A 20,934-nucleotide genomic window follows, 5' to 3' on the forward strand; every position below is an offset into this window, starting at 1 on the left:
TAAACAAAGAGTATGATGGCAATATATTCCACAACAGTAAAGAAAAATAAGCAAAATTATCCCAAGCACACTAAACTAGAAGGCTTTCCATGAACCTGGCAATTGTTGAAACCATGCTGATATGGGGTCAGTACCTGATTCCAATGTGCCCAGAATTAGAACACTGATCCAGATTTTTATATTAGCCAGCCGTCTTGTTTCTTCTGATTTGCAGGAATCAATGGTTGGAATGAGCAGGGTCAGTCTAAATGGCAGGAATAAAAAGCTTAAAACAGCTTATGAGACTAGAATATAAGAACAGGTATACCATTGTTCTTGAAACATAATATTTCTCTCTCCAGTTTCCCATTTTTGCTACAGACAAATCATGGTAAGACTGATTTGCTTTATTGTACTTGGCCTGATTATTTGTATAAAATGTAGCAAAAAAAAAAATATTTTTCACATGGGCTTTTAAAATTGGCTTTGAGAAAACTTTGTTCTGTAAAAGGAATCACAGATAAGACTTTTTTTTTTTTTCAAAGCCAAACCCAGCCATGGGTTTGTACCCTCTAATACCAATAAGTTGAGTAAATTCCTCTCCTCTTGAGGTCCCCAGATAACTCGGGCTCCTGGGTCTGTCAGAAAGTGACATTTTTTACTTACCACAGGTCAGGAACCCTGTACAGGGACTATGTAGACAAGGTATGATGTCAGTTTTCCCAAAGAGCTTTTATTGGCTCTACAAATTGAGTTTGATTTCTTAAAAGAAAGCACAACATTCCAGTCAAAGTCTTGGTAAAAATAACCAGTTTCTCCAACTGTGTCCTGTTGCAAAAGAAAACAGATTCTTATTGCACTTATGCAAATAACTATATTGCCATAAGTTAAGAGTATGCACAAATAATTTCCAAATTCTGGAGAAATCAGGTAGAGAGAACCAAATGTGCTCCAAAGTTTTTCACAGGAATATACTTGACTTAAATGTTACAAGCTGTAAATATTAATAGCTCAAAAGAAAAGTTTCCTTGACTCTGAAAAACAAAACAAAGGATCAGCAACGTTTAAAGCAAAAAGTTAGAAAAGATTACTTCAGTCTTCCATTAATTCAGTCCATGCAGTTAACTCCTGGTTCGTTTGATATACATGAACATTTCACCTCTCTGTGAGAGTCCTGAAAGTATTTTCTTCTATTCTAATGTCACATCTCCAAAGTTATCAGAAACCTGCATTCAAGAATACATGTTAAAGCCCTATAGTTGATTATAAAACCACCTTTTGAAGAGTATCAACAGAAGACAACAATTGTCTGTGGCTGGCAAAGTCTTAGGGCAGCCACAGTCAAAAACACAATTGACAAAGAAATATGTTACTTCTGTGGCACACATTAATTTAACATAGCAATTACAATTATTATTGATAATGTACACTGAGGATCTCCCCATAAATGCCATTAGCTATCCCCAAAACTATATTTCCTACCTATAATTTTTCCTACCTATAATTCTGATAGGAGTTTCACATAATTTTGGAACACATACCATTAATATATTTATACAAATAGAACCCAAAGGTAGCTAAACACCATTTTATATTTGACAATGCTTCCTGTATGACTTTTATACTACATAAGTCAAATTTCACTTTTACATTAGTGAACTATTAATGTTAAACCTTTGTAGACATATCTACCCAATTTTAATGTTTGACCATAAGGTAGGTTCCTCATAAACCTTTTATAACTCTTTATAAATTTTTTATTAAAGAGCAGATCTGTGCTCTAAGAAAAACCTACTGTGCTTTTATTCTAATATTCAATTTATGGAAAAACTGAATGATACCCCTTTAACTTAAGCCAATATATTCACACACAAAATTTCTTTTACATGACTAATTTTTCACAAATCTTCTACTACTTGTTCAAACCTTCAGCTTTATCATATTTAACTTTAAACAATCCTTTAACACTTTAATCTAGGCAGAAAAAGCCATATTTCCATGACTTCTTATAATCCTTTACCAAAAATACATTTCACTTTTTTTACACACCTAGCATGTGCAACTGTTTTTATTTTCCAAAGATTACTTAAGTCACATGAACTAAAAAGTATTACACTTTTTACTTTTCTGCCAAAAATATTTGACTTAAGCTCTTATTATTTTTAAACCTATTAAAGCTCTTTCCTATCATACACACAACACATATAAATTCACAGACAGAAGAAGAGTCAGTACTTGTAAAATTTTTCATTTGCTACTTTAAGTTTCTCTTCAAAGTATGCAGCTTCTAGGGCCTATTAAGCAGGCACAGCTGAAAGGCAAAAACAGGTTTCCCAAAATTAACGGTCTCATTTTTATACCATATCCTGTATCCCAAAAAGAGGAAATCTGCCCATTTGTCATGGGAATCTTATCTCTCAGTGAGGAATGGGGATATTTTCATAACTTCTAGGTGGCCAAGAGCATGCTTTTCTGATCTAAACTTGCAAAGAGCTGAAGATCTCCCCATAACTGCCATTAGCTATCCCCAAAACTATGTTTCCTACCTAGTCACACATCAAAGCTCTCTCATAATGTATAGTAATTTCTAATACCCTCCAAGTCAAAAACATCAGATAATGCAATGAAAAACAGAACAGAGCCTTAGATTTTGAGAAAGATCTATCCACTTTAATTCCTGGGGCTTTATGAGGAAAACAAAGGTTTTTCCAAAAGGGGGTCTGTGACATCTCCTCTGTTTTTCCCAAAGAGTTCCAGGCTGTTAGAGCTTGAATAAACTGACTTTTAACCATAGCACTCAAATCCTTTTAAATCTCTTATTACCCAACTTTAGCCATGTCAAACAGCCAATAGTTTTGTTCTCAGAGAAAGGAAATTTCAAGATGGTTTGTGGAGAGGAAGAGAATTAACCAGTGGTAAAGGTTATACAGATTTTAAACCAGAAAGGATTCATTCCCTAAGTCAGTATTGAACCCTGGGCCACCATTGTAAAATGGTGAAGCCTTAGCTATTGAGCTACAGCATTGGTTGGTTTCCATTGTTCTTCCCAGAAGGACTTCAGAGCAGCCAATTCTGAGCTTGCAAAGGCTTTTAACTGCTCAAGATAATTTTTAGGGATAAGTATGACATGAACCCCCAAATTCCTATCTGTTGGATGGTGGAAACCAAGAGAATGAACTGCCTCGTGATTACAAGTTCAAGCTCCCAAGGACATTTTTCAACATGTGGTCTCTAGGCAAGATGAAAGAGCAGACAGTTGCCCTGAGTAACAGAAAAAATAGAAGAGAAAGGAGAGAAAGGGAGAAAAGCATTGCCTGGTGGGGTGGCAGGGGCAGCTCCTCCTGCGGCAGGGTGGGGAAGGAGAGGTGCTCAGGGAGGCCAGAGAAAGACCCACCCTGTGGGTCAACACTGTTTAGGTGACCACTTGTCAGTAGCTAAGGGATCTTTTCCAGCAGTCCTATCAGCTCTCAAGTGTCCCTCTTAGGAAGAAATAACTCACTTGCATCTGTGTGAAGGAACCACCAAACAGGCTTTGTGAGAGCAACAAGGCTGTTGATTGCACCTGGGTGCAGGTGGGCTGAGTCAAAAAAGAGAGTCAGTGAAGGGAGATAGGGGTGGGGCCATTTTATAGTATTTGGGTAGGTAAAGGAAAATTACATTCAAAGGGGGTTGTTCTCTGGCAGGCAGGGGCGAGGGTCACAAGGTGCTCAGTGGGGGAGCTTTTGAGCCAGGATGAGCCAGGAGAAGGAATTTCACAAGGCAATGTCATCAGTTAAGGCAGGAACAGGCCATTTTCACTTCTTTGGTGATTCTTCAGTTACTTCAGGCCATCTGGATGTGCATGTGCAGGTCACAGGGGATATGATGGCTTAGCTTGGGCTCAGAGGCCTGACATTCCTGTCTTCTTATATTAATAAGAAAAATAACAAAAAAATGAAATAGTGGTAAAGTGTCAGGGTGGTGAAAATTTTGGGGAGTGGCATGGAGAGATAATGAGCGATATTTCTCGGGGCTGCTTCAAGCAGGATTAGGGGTGGCGTTGGAACCTAGAGTGGGAGAGATTCAGCTGAAGGAAGATTTTGTGGTAAGGTTGTTAGAAGGAGCATTTGTCATGTAGAATGATTGGTGATGGCCTGGATGTGGTTTTGTATGAATTGAGAAACTAAATGGAAGACACAAGGTCTGAATAAAAGAAGGAAAAAAAAAGGTATTAAAGGACTAAGAACTGGGAGGACCCAAGACATCCAATTAGAGAGTGTCCAAGGGGGTTCTGTGTAATTACTTGTTTGGTTGGTGAGTTTTTGGACTCTATTCTTGACAGAGTGCTTTTATTAAGTTGGAGGCTGAGCTTGGTGAGGTGTGTTTTTAAAAGACCATTAGCCAGTTCTACTTTTCCTGAAGATTGAGGACGGTAAGGGGTATGAAGGTTCCACTGAATACCAAGAGCCTGAGAAACTGCTTGGGTGATTTGACTAATAAAGGCCGGTCCGTTATCAGACTGTATAGAGGTGGGATGGCCAAAACGAGGAATTATGTCTGACAGAAGGGAAGAAATGACTGCAGTGTCTACCCAGGCCAAGAGGTATTTTAGCTTCCTAAGGGCATGTGAGTAAAGCTAATTTGCCAGTCCTGGGCAGGGGCAAATCCCTGAGCTTGACATGTAGGGAAGGGAGAGGGCCTGAGAAATTCCTGAGGAGTAGTAGAATAGCAGATGGAACACTGAGAAGTGATTTCTTTGAGGATAGATTTCCATGATAGAAAGGAAATGAGAGGTTCTAAGAGATGGGCTAGGGGTTTGTAACCTACATGGAAGAGGCTATGAAATGATGACAGAATAGAATGGGCCTGTGAGGCTGGAAGGAGATCCTTGATCCAAGAACCATTTGCCTAGTGTGGGAAGAGATTGATAGGTGGAAGTTTCAGTGGGGGAGTAGGTGGGAGTGGCCAGATAAGAAGGAGAAAAACTGCTGTGAGGGATAGAAGTTGGAACGCTAGCTGCTTTTTTAAGCTACCTTATCAGCATAAGCATTGTCCTGAACAATGGGATCTGATACCTTTTGATGGCCTTTGCAGTGAATGACTCCAGCTTCCTTTGGAAGTAAAGCGGCTTTGAGAAGCATTTTTTTTAAAAGAGGCTTAATGATGGAGGACCCTTGCATAGTGAGGAAATTTCTTTCTGCCCATATAACAGCATGGTGGTGCAGCATATAGAAGGCATATTTAGAGTCAGTATAAATATTGATGCATAGTCCCTTTGCAAGAATGAGGGTCCAAGTTAAGGCAATGAGTTCAGCTTCTTGAGAGGTAGTGGAGTGGGACAGAGCGGTAGCCTCAATGATAGATATGGAAGATACTATAGCATAGCCTGCCTTTGCTGGTGAGTGGCGATTAGGCCTGGTGGAACTGCCATCAGTAAACCAAATGTGATCAGCGTGAGGAACACGAAAGAAGGAAATATGGGGACATGGGGTGAATGTCAAGTGGATTAGAGAGATACAGTCATGGAGGTCAGGTGTGGTATCTGAAATAATGTGGGAAGTCAGATTGAAGTCCGGGCCAGGAACAATGGTGATTGTGGGAGACTCAACTAAGAGTGAGTATAGCTGGAGGAGCCAGGTGGGAGGAAGAAAATAGATTTTGGAAGTTATGAGAACTGCAGAGAGTTGAGCACAGTTTGTGATTTTGAGGTCCTCTAAAAGTATTAACGCAGTGGCAGCCACTGCACGCAGAAATAAGGGCTAGGCTAAAACAGTAAGGTCAAGTTGTTTGGATAAAAAGGCTACAGGGCATGGTCCCGGTCCTTGTGTAAGAATTCTGACTGCACAGCCCTGCACTTCAGCTGTATGTACTGAGAAGGGAGTGATGAGTTAGTGAGAGCCACCATGGGAGCAGCTTTTAGGGCTATTTTTTAAGGAATTAAAAGGAGAGTGGGGAAAGGATTTAGGATTTATAGGGTCAGCTAGGTTTATCTAGAATAGAATAATGAGTTGTGGAGGGAAGTATTGAGGATAGGAGAGGATATGGGTTTGGCACCACGGGATGGATAGACAAAACAATTTCGTTGATAAGGTGCAGATCCTGAACTAACCTGTAAGGCTTATCCAGTTTTAGGACAGGTAAAACGGGGGAATTGTAAGCAGAGTTTATAGGTTTTAGAAGCCCATGCTGTAGCAGGTGAGTGATAACAGCCTTTAATCCTTTTAAAGTGTGCTGTGGGATGGGATATTGGCGTTGAACGGGGTAAGGGTGATTAGGTTTTAATGGGATGGTAATGGGCATGTGATTGGTTGCCAGGGAGGGAGTAGAGGTGTCCCATATTTGTGGGTTAAGGTCGGGGGATACAGGAGGAAGACGCAAAGGAGGTTTTGGGTTGGGAAGGAGGGTGGCAGTGAGATGTGGCTGTAGTCCAGGAATAGTCAGGAAAGCAGATAATTTGGTTAAAATGTCTTTGCCTAATAAGGGAACTGGGCAGGTGGGGATAACTATAAAACAGTGCTTAAAAGAATGTTGTCCAAGTTGGCACCAGAGTGGGGGAGTTTTAAGGGATTTTGAAGCTTGGCCATCAATACCCACAACAGTTATGGAGGCAAGGGAAACAGGCCTTGGAAAGAAGGTAATGTGGAGTGGGTAGCCTCTGTATTGATTAAGAAGGGGACAAACTTACCCTCCACTGTAAGAATTACCCAAAGCTCAGCATCCGTGATGGTCCAGGGGGCTTCCAAGGCGACCGGGCAGCATCAGTCTTCAGCCGCTAAGCCAAGCAGATCTGGGAAGGAGTCAGTCAGAGAGCCTTGGGCTAGAGCTTTAGGGGCTCTAGGAGTGGCTGCCGGCGAGTTGGATAGTCCAATTTCCAGTGGGGTCCTGCACAGATGGGACATGGCTTAGGAGAAATCCCTGGCTGCGGGCATTCCTTGGCCCATGTGTCCAAGGTAGTTGGATTACAGCTTGGTTTTATATGTATTAAGCAGACAAAAGACATCCATCAATACATGTGAAGTATCCATTGATTTGGTCCAGAAAAGCAAGACAACTCAAAGCAGGGACTTCCAGGTCACAGGTGGATTCAAAGATTTTCTGATTGGCAATTGCTTGAAAGAGTTAAATTATTATCTAAAGATCCAGAATCCGTAGAAAAGAGTGCCTGAGTTAAGATAAGTGGTTATGGAAACCAAGGCTCTTATTATGTAGATGAAGTCTCATAGGTGGTGCCTTTAGAGACAATCAATGGCAAATGTTTCCTATTCAGACCTTTAAAAGGTGCTAGACTCTCAGTTAATCTCTTCAGGATTGGGAGGGTCTGGAAAGGGAAAGATCTAGTTATGTTAATAGAGATTCTTTGCAGATGCGAATTCTCTCCACAAAAGATGGCTTTGCCAGGCCATTTCAAACTAGGTCAAAGAAATATATTTTGGGGTAAAATATTTTAATTTTTTTTTGTCTGTCATGTGATATCATTCTGTGGTCAGGTTGGAATTTGCTCTCTTATTGCTACAAAGAGTCTGTTATGTCAGTCTTAAGATGTGTTTTAATGTTAACACTGGTGACTTGTGCTTGAACTCCAAAAGGGAGAGGGTATAATGAGACATGTCTGCCCCCCACCCCTTTCCATCAGGGCTTAAATGGGAAAGGGTGGGAGTGAAAAATCTTGAAGTTTTTCAGTTCAATTCAATCAGTTGGGGATCTTCGAATTTTGTTTTTGGTTTACATTTGTGAGGTGGTATTGTTAAATAAAAACTTCTGCTGAATTAAATTTATAAGAGTTTAATTAAACAAAGAATGATTCATGAATCAGGCAGCCTCCTGAGCCAGAGTAGGCTCAGAGCTTCCAACACGGCCACATGGTGAAAGAAGATTTATAGACAGAAAAAGAAAAGCCACGTACAGAAATCGGAAGTGAAGTACAGAAATAACTGGATTGGTTACAGCTTGGTGTTTGCCTTATTCGAACGTGGTTTGAACAGTTGGCCACATTTGACGGGCTAAAACTTGGTGATTTTGTAACCGCCCAAGGGGTTCACCTTGCCTGGTGTCTAGACAGAGCCAGTTTCTCAAGAGAGGGGAATTGCAATAGAGAATGAATAATTCACACAGAGCTGGCTGTGTGGGAGACTCGAGTTTTATTATTACTCAAATCAGTCTCCTGAGCATTCGGGGATCTAAGTTTTTAAGGATAACTTGGTGGGTGGGGGAATCCAGTGAGGCGGGGGCACTGATTGGTGGGGGATGAAATCACGGGGAGTCAAAGCTGTCTTCTTGCACTGAGTCAGTTCTTGGTGGGGGCCACAAGATCAGATAAGCCAGTTTATCAATTTGGGTGGTGCCAGCTGATTCATCAAGTGCAGGGTCTGCAAAATATCTCAAGCACTGATTTTAGCAGCAGTTTAGAAAGGGTCAGAATCTTGTAGGCTCCAGCTGCATGACTCCTAAACCACAATTTCTTATCTTGTGGCTAATGTTAGTCCTACAAAGGCAACCTAGTTCCTAGGCAACAAAGAGTTCTGCTTTGGCTGTTGTCATCTTTGTTTTAATCTATAAACTAAGTTTTTCCCAAAGTTAGGTCAGCCTATACCCAAGAATGACAAGGACAGCTTGGAGGGTAGAAGCAAGAGGAAGTCGATTAAGTTAGATCTCTTTCACTGTCTCAGTCATAATTTTGCAAAGGTGGTTTTAACTGGCACAAGAGTAGGCTACAGTGTGTTTGCCATTCCATCTAGGTTATAGTTCACAATGTACAGATAAACCTTCAGGCCAAACTTAAAATATGTGAGGAGGCAGCTATAGGCTAAACTCGATTTGACAGTATGTTATCCCAATTTATATAGGAATGTCTGGAGCACCAGAAAGATTACAGAACTTCCCAAGGCCTTGAGACCAGTATGGGAGGGGCCAGAGCTGGAGCCCAGGCCCTCAGAGCTTGGGTTCTGTGCCCTGCAGCTTCTATTTCAGCCATTTTCTGGGGGTGTAAAAATGGAGACTGGCATGCAGTGTTCTGAGACCTCAAAACTAGTAAAGAATCCACATCCTATTTTCTGTATTCTATTATTATGAAACACATAGAAATACAACTTTAAAAGATCAAAACTTTTATCGGAATCTAAAGAAACAAAAACATGTGTTTATTATTAAAGATTATAGCTAGAGACAAAAAAAGGAATAATGGGAATTTAATGAACACCTGAATTTAAACTAAAATCCTGGCTATACTTTTTAGTGCTCTTATATCATAATAAATACATAATTCATTACTTTTATTTGCTAGAAATGACCCAAGTTTCTGACTTATTTTCCTTACTAAGTGATTTATACTGGCAGCGTTATGGTCTTCCTTTTCAAACAGTTCATTTTTTGCAGAGTTGTTTTCTAACTCCAAAGCATCTTAATATGGTGGCAATGTCCTCTACCCTAGAATAACCTTGACTCAAAATGTTAAGTATTTCATTTCCCTATTAGGAATAGTAATTCAATGGAGTTTGGAACTGGCATAATATTTATAATGGAAAATATAGCAGTCAGAGATGGCAAAGGAATCTGTAAATAAGTATAGAAAAACACCAAAAAAAGTTTTAAACAAAAATAAGGGAAACTCTAATTATAGACCTTGAGTTTTTCAGTTCTTAATGTGATTTTCATCTGTTTGGCTTTCAGCCGTGGTTGGCTTGGTTGCTGGAGGTCTGGTGCTGTTGCTACCCGAAACTAAAGGGAAGGCTTTGCCTGAGACCATCGAGGAAGCCGAAAATATGCAGAGGTAGGCAGTTGAAAGTTCGAAATGAACTGTTCTAGGAAGGTTTTAGGAGAACCCTGTAGCTGTTTGGAAAGAATTAGATTGACTTCATACTTCACACCATACACTGAGATAAATTCAAACTAAATCCAAGACTTGAAAGCGTTTAAAAAATCAGTAAAATTACAAAGACACTATACGAGAATTTCTTTAAACTTTCATGTGGAGAAAGTCTTTCTAAATATGACCCAAAAAATCCAGAATCCATAGAAGGAAGGTCAATATGTTCGCTTTCATTAAAATAAAAGATTCTGCATTAAACAACTACCATAGGCTAAAAATAAAATTATAAACTTGAAGAAAATATTTACTACTCTACATTGGGCTAATTTTCCCAACAAATCTGTAAGAGCAACCACCCAATAGAAAAAAAAAATAGGCAACATATGTGAGCAAATAATTCAATGAAAAGAAAATAAAAACAGCTCTTAAATATGTGAAAATATGCTCAACCTCCTTCATAGTAAGAAAAGTTCAAATTAACACTGCACTAATAACTACCTGGATTGTCAAAAATAAAATTACTTGGTAACACACTATGTTGGGGAAGAATGGGGAGAAACACAATCTCCCGTGTTGCTGGTAGGAGTTAGATACCTCTATAATGGACAGTGCAATAGTAGGATAAAAATTACAAATATGGACCAGGCACAGTGGCCCATGCCTCTAATCCCAGCACTTTGAGAGGGCGAGATGGGCGGATCACAAGGTCAGGAGATGGAGATCATCCTGGCTAACACAGTGAAACTCTATCTCTACTAAAAAAATACAAAAAAATGTAGCTGGGTGTGGTGGTATGCACATGTAATCCCAGCCACTGGGGAGGCTGAGGCAGGAGAATCACTTGAACCCAGAGGCAGAGGTTGCAGTGAGCTGAGATCACGCCACTGCACTCCAGCCTGGGTGACAAAGCCAGACTCCGTCTAAAAAAATTAAAATATATTAAATTAAAATTACAAACATGTGTATCCTTTAACCTAGTGACTCTACACCTCTAGAAGTTTACATGTACAAAGTGACATGTGTACAGGACTAGTCATTAAGGCATTTTTTTATAACAAGAGTTTGGAAACAACCTAAATGATCATGAATTAGAACACCAGTTAAATAAATGATATGCCATTCTTCTGTAAAATTATACAGTCATTAAAAAGAATGAGGCCACTTCACGTACACTGACAAGGAAAGTTCTCCAAGATATATTGCTAATGGGGGAAAAAGCAAAACATAGAGAAGTATATATCCTATCATTTGTGTAAAAATAGGGAAAGACATATATGTAAATACTTGTATCTCAAAAATGTACAAGAACCATAACATTGGTTGTCTATGGAATGAAGTGGCTGTGGGATACAGGTAGAAGGGAGACTGCAATGCTTACCTTTTTGTAATTTTGAATTTTGGACCATATGAACCCATTCAAACAGTACATTAAAAAAATGAAAAACAAACCTGTCTGACACTCTCCCCACAAATTTGTTTATACAGTATATTTAGATATTTTTATTTATTTTCTTCTGACTCCATTTTTGGCCTACTGATACCACCAACAACTGATTTTTATTCATTTTACCAAACCTTCTTGTTTAACATTTTCAGTACTTAGACAAAATGCTGGTAAATCACAGTGGTCTGAGGCTTTTCCTAGAACTTGAGTCTTAGAGTCGGAAGAGGCCTTTGAATCCAGGCAGAGGTCACATACTCGCAGCCCGCAGGCCACCAAGTTCTCCAGTGCTTTCTTTGGCCTACACAGTATTTTTTTTTAAAGTGGGAAATTCCACATAAACTGGATTTCCAGGATCTGTTTTAAAAAAGCAGAAGATTTGGTAACACTGAGAAGATATTTCCTCTTGTTGTCAATGTGTGGGAGCTGAATGATGGCTTGGCTTTCTGAAGGGTTTGCCCTGTGCAGGAGGCCACAGTCCCCACTGTTTCCTATTGTCTTTGGTACATTGTATGATCTGCCTGGTGCATGCAGACATTTGAGTTGGAGACCTTTCATCTAAACCAACCGTCTCCAACCCCATACCCCTCTCCCTATGTAGCTTCCCACACACATGGGCACCTCCCGTCAAAGACAGTCTAAATCCTGTTTACTGTGGTATCGCTGGAACTCAGCACGGTGCCTGGCATACACAGAGCAGGAGCTTACCAATTATTTGTGGAATAAATGCTGAAGTTCTTTCTACAGCATCCCTAATTGGAGTTTCTTTCTCTAGCCGGCGCCAGTGCCAGGCAGGCAGTAATATGTGTAGTGAAGAGCATGACCTGTAGAGCCTGAAGCCCGGCCATCACATTTCCCATGTGTGTGGCTTTATCGCCTGAATGCCTCAAAGCCTCAGTTTCCTCATCTGCAAATGGGGACAACAGTACCTACTCACTGGATTAAAGAAGAAAATATGTGTAAAGTGCCTGACACTAATTAAGTGTCACCTGGTTCCTAATTAAGTTGTTATGGTTCCTAACGGCACTAAACTTGTCCTAGTTACAGATATAACCTGTGGACTTATACCCAATACCTTATCTTGCTTCTTAAGCCTGTTTTCCTTTCTGTAAAATGAGGATAACAATAGCTAACATTTACTAAGTGCTCTCACCCAGTGTTTTCCAATTAACACTCACCAAGTGTCAATAAAGTGCCTGACACTAATTAATTAATGTCTACAAGCCCCTGCTATTATTCACAGAAGCTTTTATAGCTGTTCTATAAAACAGGAAAATATATGCCTAGACTATTTATTGGAAATCAAATTTTAAAATACATTCCGAGTTGTTGTAAGATGGAGAAGTGTAACTCAGTGACACACACATTCCTATGCTTCTCAGACTTGTTCATTTTCACCAGGCTGGTTCAAAGCAGGCTAAAGAGATATTTCAAAAGATCATTCCTGTTGTTATTTTATATTCTTTCCATTTGTATGATCTACAGATACTGCTATGAAGATTCTCACTGTTCTTGTTTCTGTATTATATAACCCAGTTCACCACGCACTGAGAGATATGTGTAAGACTTGGGGAATTGCAGAAGAGTGGGAGTGGTGAGGGCTGAGACAGAGCCAGAGAACAGTGCACCTACAGAGGGAGGGGTGGGAGGTGTGGCCTGCAGGAGGCAAGGATGTCTGGGAGCAGGAGGGCAGACCACAGCTGGCACTGAAAACTGACCCCAAGAACAGTGTCATATGCGCTGAGAGCCAGCAGAAACAGGGCAGGGCAAGAATCCCTCCCTCACCAACCAAGTTATTTGGTTCCTAAGGGCACTAAACCTGTCCTAGTTACAAATATAGCCTGCATGGACTTTTACCCTATTCTTTATCTCACTTCTCACTTTTTTTAATCTCTCTATTTTTGAGACAGAGTCTCCCACCGGTTACCCCGGCTGGAGTGCAGTGGCTCAATCTCAGCTCACTGCAGCTTCAACCTCCTGAGCCCAGATCATTCTCCCACCTCAGCCTCCCAAGTAGCTGGGACTACAGGCATGTGCCACCACGCCCAGCTAATTTTTTTGTAATTTTTTAGTAGAGACAGGTTTCGCCATGTTGCCCAGGATGGTCTGAAACTCTGGAGCTCAAGTTATCCACCCACCTTGGCCTCCCAAATTGCTGGGATTACAAGTGTGAGGCACCACGCCTGGCCCCTTATCTCACTTCTTAAGCTGGTTTTCCTCTGTAAAATGAGGATAACAATAGCTAACATTTACTAAGTGCTCTGCCCGTGCTTTCCATGCCCTTCCTGTGCACCTTCTTTTATTGCACTTCATCTTATTGCGTTTTGCAGATACTGCATTTTTTAACAGATTGAAGGTATACAGCAACCTACATTAAACAAGTTTATCTGCAGCATTTTTCCAACAGCAGGTGCTCACTGTATGTCTCTGTGGCATGTTTTGGTAATTCTCACAATATTTCAAACTTTTCCATTATTATCATATCTGTGATGGTGACCTGAGATCAGTAATCTTTGGTACTACTATTGTAATTGTTTTAGGGCACCACGAGCCATGTCTGTGTAAAACAACAAACTTAATTGATAAAATGTGTGTGATCTGACTGTTCCACACACTGACAGTTCCCCCATCTCTCTTCCTTTCCTTGGGCCTTCCTCTTGCCTAAGACACAACCATATTGAAATTAGGCCAATTAATAGCTCTACAATGCCCTCTTGGTGTTCAATGAAAGGAAGAGTTGCAAGTCTCAACTTCAAAGCAAAAGGCAGAAATGATTGAGCTCAGTGAGGAAGTCGTGTTGAAAGCCAGCATAAGCTGAAAGCAAGGCCTCTTGCACCAGCTGGCCAAGTTGAGAATGCACAGGAAAAGTTCTTGAAGGAAATTTAAAAATGCTACTCCAGTGAACACACAAATGAGAAAATTAAACAGCCTTATTGCTGACATGGAGAAAGCTTGAGTGGTCTGGATAGAAGATCAAACTGGTCACAACATTCCCTTAAGCCAAAGCCTAATCCACAGCAAGGCCTTAACTCTCTTCGATTATATGAAGGCTGAGACAGGTGAAGAAGTAGCAGAAGAAAAATTTGAAGTTAGTAAGTTTGGTTCTTAAGGCTTAAGGAAAGAAGCTGTCTCCGTAACATAAATGTGCAAGGTGAAGCAGCAAGTGCTGGTGTAGAAGCTGCAGCAAGTTCTCCAGATTTAACAAAGATCGTTGATGAAGGTGTTCACACTAAACAACAGATTTTCAATATAGACACAACAGTCTTCTATTGGAAGAAGATGCCATTTAGTACTTTCAAGGTGACAGGGGAAAAAAATCAATGCCTGGTTTCAAAGCTCAAAGGACAGGTTGACTGTCTTGCAGCTGGTGACTAGAAGGTGAAGCCAATGTTCATTTACCATTAAAACCCTAGAGTCCCTAAGAATTATGCTACATCTACTCTGTGTGTGGTCATGGAATAACAAAGCCTGTGTACAGATAACAGTATATCTGTTTACAGTATGGTTTATTGAATATTTTAAGCCTGCTGTTTAGACCTACTGCTTAGAAAAGAAGATTGCTTTCAAAAGATTACTGCTCATTGACAATACATACACCTGGTCACCCAAGAGCTCTGATGGAGATGTACCTAAAGATTAATGTTGTTTTAATGCCTGCTAACACAACATCCATTCTACAGCCCATGGATCAAGGAGTAGTTTTGACATTCAAGTATTATTATTTAAGAAATATACTTTATAAGGCTATAGCTACCATAGATGGTAATTCCTCTAATTGTTCTAGGCAAAGTACATTGAAAACCTTCTGGAAAAGTTTCACCATTGTAGATGCCACTAAGAACATTTGTGAATCATTGGAGGTCAAAATATGAACGTTAATGGGAGTTTTGAAGAAGTTGATTACAACCCTCATGGATAACTTCGAAGAGGTCAAGAATTCAGCATAAAAAGTATCTGCAGATATGATAGAAATAGCAAGAGAACTAGAATTAGAAGCAGAGCCCGAAGATGTGACTTGAATTGCTTCAACCTCATGATAAAACTTGAACAGATGAGGAGTTGCTTTTTAGAGATGAGCTTAGAAAGTGGTTTTTTGAGATGGAATCTACTCTTGGTGGAGATCCTGTGAACATTGTTGAAATGACAACAAAGAATTTAGAATATTACATAAACTTAGTTGACAAAGCAGCATCAGGGTTTGAGAGGATTGACTCCAATTTTTAAAGAAGCTCTACTGTGGGTAAAGTACTATGAAACAGCATTGCATGCTATAGAGAAATCTTTCATGAAGGGAAGAGTCTATCAACATTGAAAACTTCATATTCTTGTTTTAAGAAGTTTCAACAGCCACTTCAACCTTCAGCAACCACTATCTTGATCAGTCAGCAGCCATCAACATAGAGGCAAGAGCCTCCACCAGCAAGATTACAACTAATTGAAGGCTCAGATGATTGTTAGCATTTAAAAAAAAAAGTATTTTTAAATTACATTGTTTTCTTAGACATAATATTGCACATTTAATAGACTACAGTATAGTGTAACCATAACTTTTATATGAACTGGAAAACCAACAAAAATGTATGACTCACTTTATGGTAAAATGTACTTTATTGTGGTGGTCTGGAACTGAATCCCCAATATCTCTGAGGTATGCCTGTATTCCCTCATTGAATCCTTGCAGCAACCCTATGAAATAGGTGTTATTATTATTAACCCTACTGACAACTGGAATATAAAAACAGGCCGGAGAAAGTAAAGGACTTGCTCAAAACCACACAGCCAATAAGTGAAAAAGCCAAAGTTTCAATCCTGGCAGCTAGATTTTGTGGCCCATGAACTTGTCTCACCATCAGAGGGTTGGGCTCATGAATGGGACAATGCAATGAAGCACCCATCACAGCGCTTGGTATTTAATTAGTAGTCACTCACTGGTGACTGATGTTGTTGTGGCTGCTGCTGCCGTTGTTGCTGCTGCTCTTGCCATTTTTATTGTTGCTGTTGTTGCTGCTGTTGTTATTGGTACTGCTGCTATTGTTTTTGCTGTTGCTATTACTGTTGTTATTGCTATTACTGTTGTTATTGCTATTGTACTTGTTTCTACTGTTGTTGCTGCTGCTGTTATGATTATTGCTGCTGTTGCTACTGCTGCTACTGTTGTTGCTGCTGTTGTTGCTGATGTTACTGCTGCTGTTGTTACTGCTGGTATTCCTACTGCTGTTGTTGCTGCTGCTTTTGCTGTTGTTGATTGTGATGCTATTGTTGTTACTGATGTTTCCATTGTTATCGCTGCTGCTGTTGTTGCTACTACTGCTACTGCTGCTGTTACTGTTGTTGCCTCTGTTAGTGTTGTAGCTGTTGTTATTGCTGCTACTGTTACTGTTGCTGCTGTGACTATTGCTGCTGTTGTTTTTGTCACTACTGTTGCTGCTGTTGTTGCTTTTGTTATTGTTGAAGCTACTGTTGTTGCTGCTTTCTTCCTGTTGTTGATGCTTTTGCTGTGGTTGTTTTTGTTGCTGCTGTTGCTGTTCACCTTTGTTATTGTTACAGCTACTGTTGTTGCTGCTCTTGCTGCTGCTGCTGCTGCTACTGATGTTGCTGCTTCTGCTATTGCTGTTGCTGCTTTTGCTGATGTTGCTGTTGTTGGTGCTGTTATAATTCTTGCTGCTGCTGTTGTTGCTGCTGTTGCTTTTGTTGTTGCAGCTACTTTTGTTGCTCCTCTTGTTGTTGCTGCTGCTATTGCTGCTGTTGTTGCTTTTGTTATTGTTGTTGCTGCTACCATTGCTGACATTGCTGTTGCTGCTGCTGTTGTTGCTGCTACTGCTATTGTTGCTGTTTCTATTATTATTGCTGTTGTTGATTATGATGCTGTTGCTGTTGCTGCTGCTGCTGTTGCTGAAATTGTTGCTGTTGTTGTTATTAATGCTGTTGTCATTGCTACTACTATGGCTGCTGCTGCTGTTGTTGCCACTATTGCCACTGCAGCTGCTGTTGTTGCTACTGCTAATGTTGCTGCTGTTGTTACTGTTGTGGTTGCTGCTACTATTGTTGCTACTGTTGCTTTTGTTGTTGCTGCTGCTTCTGTTGTTATTGCCATTGTTGAGTATGATGCTGTTGCTATTGCTGTCACTGCTGCTACCATTGCTGATGCTGTTGTTGTTGCTATTGTTGCTGATGTTGTCATTGCTGCTATTGTTACTGCTGTTGCTGTTATGATTGCTGCTGCTATTGCTGTTGTTATTGTTGCTTTTATTGTTGTTGCTGCTCTTGCTGCTGTTGTTGCTGCTATTGCTGCTATTGTTGTAATTATTGCTGCTGCTGCTGCTGCTGCTGTTATTACTGCTATTTCTGTTGCTACTGCTGCTGTTGCTGTTGCTATGGCTATTGTTGCTGTTGTTAACTGTGATGCTATTTTTGTTGGTGATGCTTTTGTTGCTATTGCTGTTGCTGATACTGTTGCTATTGTTGCTTTTGTTGTTGTTGCTGTTGTTGCTGCTGCTGCGACTGTTGCTGTTGCTGCTGCTGCTATTATTGTTGCTGCTGCTGTTGCCATTGTTACTGCTGCTATTGTTGCTGCTGTTGTTGCTGATGCTGCTACTGTTGCTATTGCTGTTGCTGCTACTACTGCTGCTAGTGCTGCTGCTACTGTTGTTGCTACTATGGTAATGATTGCTGCTGCTGCTGTTACTGCTATTACTACTACTACTTCTGTTGTTGCTGCTGCTGCTGTTATTGCTTCTACTCCTGTTGTTGCTACTGCTGCTCTTGCTATTTCTGTGGCTATTGTTGCTACTGTTGTTGCTCTTAATTGTGATGCTGTTGGTTCTGTTGCTGTCGTTGCTACTATTGCTAAAATTATTGCTGCTGTTGTTGCTATTGTTGCTTTTGTTGTTACTATTGCTGTTGCTTTTGTTATTGTTGCTACTGCTGTTGTTGTTGCTGCTGCTGCTCCTGTTGTTACTGTTGCTATTGCTACTGCTAATACTATTGTTGCTGCTGCTGTTGCTCATGTTGTTACTGTTGCTATTGCTGTTACTACTGAGGCTGCTATTGTTGCTATGGCTGTTGCTGCTGATGGTATTACTGTTGCCATATCTGTTGCTGCTACTGTTACTGTTGCTGTTGTTATTACTATTGTTGCTACTGTTGCTTTTGTTGTTGTTACTGCTACTGTTGTTGCTGATGTTTCTGCTATTGTTACTGCAGTTACTACTGTTATTACTGTTGTTGCTGCTATTACTAGTATTGCTGCTACTGTTGCTGCTGTTGTTGCTTTTGTTGTTCCTGCTGCTGCTTCTATTGCTACTGTTATTTCTGCTGCTGCAGTTGTTGTTATTGTTGTTGGCACAGAGACCAGAGGAGCTCAACTGACTTGAGTGTACCTCCCCATCTGGAGCTTTAGAGAATTCCAAAACCATAGGGTTATTTGGGTAAGTTTCTGCCATCCCTCGTCTCAGATTGGATTTGTCCAGAAATTGAGACAAAACTAACCAACTCCAGGTTGGGGAAATTCTGTGAGATGCTGGGTGGCTGGGAGCAGCCCACACCTGATTCAATATTGCTATAAACAGAAACAGGTCCAAAGGGCATGGCTGGCAACAATAAAATGAAGAAAGCAGCATTTATACGATGAATATCAGCAATGTCCTGGCATTCACGAAGACAAGATGATTGAGAAAACTTGCAATTTGAACAAATGTTTTGATTGCATTCTTCATTTATCAAGCTGTTGAAAAGTAAATACACTTTGTAAAAATAATTTTTCAAATCCTATTTGCTTAACTAATGATAACAATGTCTAGATTTTGCAATCTTTATCATTAACTGATATAAGATTAAGTTTAGTCTTTACCCACATTCTCTATTACAAAGAAAGGTGAACACCCTAAATAAAAAAGGAACTTATTTAGGCCAGTACCAATTCAATAAGAGAATTTTAGGAATAACTCTGTCTTTTTTTGTTTGTTTGTTTTTGTTTTTTGAGACAGAGTCTCGCTCTGTCGCCCAGGCTGGAGTGCAGTGGCGCGATCTCGGCTCACTGCAAGCTCCGCCTCCTGGGTTTACGCCATTCTCCTGCCTCAGCCTCCTGAGTAGCTGGGACTACAGGCGCCTGCCACCGTGCCTGGCTAATTTTTTGTATTTTTAGTAGAGACGGGGTTTCACCGTGGTCTCGATCTCCTGACCTTGTGATCCGCCCACCTTGGCCTCCTAAAGTGCTGGGATTACAGGCGTGAGCCACCGCGCCCGGCCAAACTCTGTCAACATGAGTTATCGACAAGTTCTGTCCATTTTCTTTGTGAGACCCACCATTCAGAATACATTGCAAGACTAATCATGAACAAAGTTTATAATCATTTGTTGTTCCTCTTATTTATTACCCACTTTATTTTGGTTTTCAGCCTCCTCATAATTTCTTTCTCCCCTCTCCATTTTTATTTCTTATTGCAGACCAAGAAAAAATAAAGAAAAGATGATTTACCTCCAAGTTCAGAAACTAGACATTCCATTGAACTAAGAAGACAGACAATTGCTCCTGTCATGACCTAGCCTTGATGGCAGTAAGACCAAAAGCAGAAATTCCTGCACTCATCACAAAGCCCATACAACTCAACCAAACTTACCCCTGAGCCCTATCAACCTAGGTCTACAGCCAATGGAGTCTATTGTACACTGTGGAAAAATGCCTATGGGAACAGATCCTGCCAAGTTCTTCCAGTTCACTTTATTCTCAGCATTCCTAGGACATTGGACATTGGTTTTCTGAAGGGTTTTTTCCAATCTTTGTGTTTTTAAAATTTGATTATTTTCTCTACAATGCCATCTAACCAGAATACACAGGGGTACCATGGGCCAGGGAAACAAAGTAGAAAAAAGTCTGAAAAACAGAAAAGTTAGGAGAGGAGCATCTATTTTCTTAAAGAAATAAAACACCCAAAACAATATAAAATTGTCCAGAATGTATGTCAAGAACTTTAGATAGGCCTTTCAATAACATAGGTGAAGATATTTTTGAAAATACATTGATTATTATCTAGGTTAGACTTAAAGTGAATCTCAAATAAAAGAATCAGGAATACAACTTAAGTAATCATGAGGTCCTTCCATATTTAGACTGGGTAAGCATGAATGTGTATTTTCTACAAAAGATCTTGAGAAGAGTTCAATAAAAATGTTAGCATTATAAAACCATTGATGATCATTTTTTAGTCTGGTAAAAATGTCTCAAAATTTATTAAAATATATGTTATTATGATATTAAAATATATGATATTAAAATATATGTTAATATTTTATAAAAGTAATATAAATACATTTTTAAAAGCTAAATATTATGAGGCTTATAATGAGAAACAAAATTTCCTTGCCCTATTTCACCTCTACTAATTTCTTAGAGAAAATTTTCAACTATTTTAGGTGAACTTTCCCCCTGAGATTCATCTCCATACATCTAAATAACTTCTTTATTTTGACATTTCTTGATTTTTTGGTTTAAATATTATCTATTTACTTTTCAATATAAAAGATAAAAACGTAGCTGTCTTCATCTCTCCCTTCATCCCAACACACAGCTTTTCTGTTCCCTTTAAACTTTATCACATTTTTATTAAATCAAATACTGAACTTTCATGTCATTGTGGCTATTAACACTGAGTCACTTAGTGTACTATGATTATGCTTCCTTTCTTTTATAGTATGTCACTTTTCCTGAACACTGTTGTTTTTTTTATTGCTT

The 20,934-nt window shown here is 39.8% G+C and overlaps 1 protein-coding gene across 2 annotated transcripts in view; it reads left to right on the forward strand.

The window, feature by feature from the left end:
- Positions 1 to 20,387, forward strand: part of SLC22A2 (solute carrier family 22 member 2) — a 42,436-nt gene extending 22,049 nt beyond the window's left edge. The window contains exons 10-12 of one of the 2 annotated variants that reach the window (XM_077999224.1): positions 9,625 to 9,724; positions 18,552 to 18,631; positions 19,650 to 20,387. In XM_077999224.1, coding sequence (XP_077855350.1) covers positions 9,625 to 9,724; positions 18,552 to 18,603 — 152 coding nt within the window. In that variant the 3' untranslated portion in view covers positions 18,604 to 18,631; positions 19,650 to 20,387. The remainder of the gene's footprint in view (positions 1 to 9,624; positions 9,725 to 18,551; positions 18,632 to 19,649) is intronic. The other variant, XM_028847003.2, reaches the window with a different exon arrangement.
- The last annotated feature ends 547 nt before the right edge of the window (positions 20,388 to 20,934 follow it).

Source organism: Macaca mulatta, chromosome 4 (assembly GCF_049350105.2).
Source record: "Macaca mulatta isolate MMU2019108-1 chromosome 4, T2T-MMU8v2.0, whole genome shotgun sequence".
In the NCBI taxonomy this organism is placed as follows: domain Eukaryota; kingdom Metazoa; phylum Chordata; class Mammalia; order Primates; family Cercopithecidae; genus Macaca; species Macaca mulatta.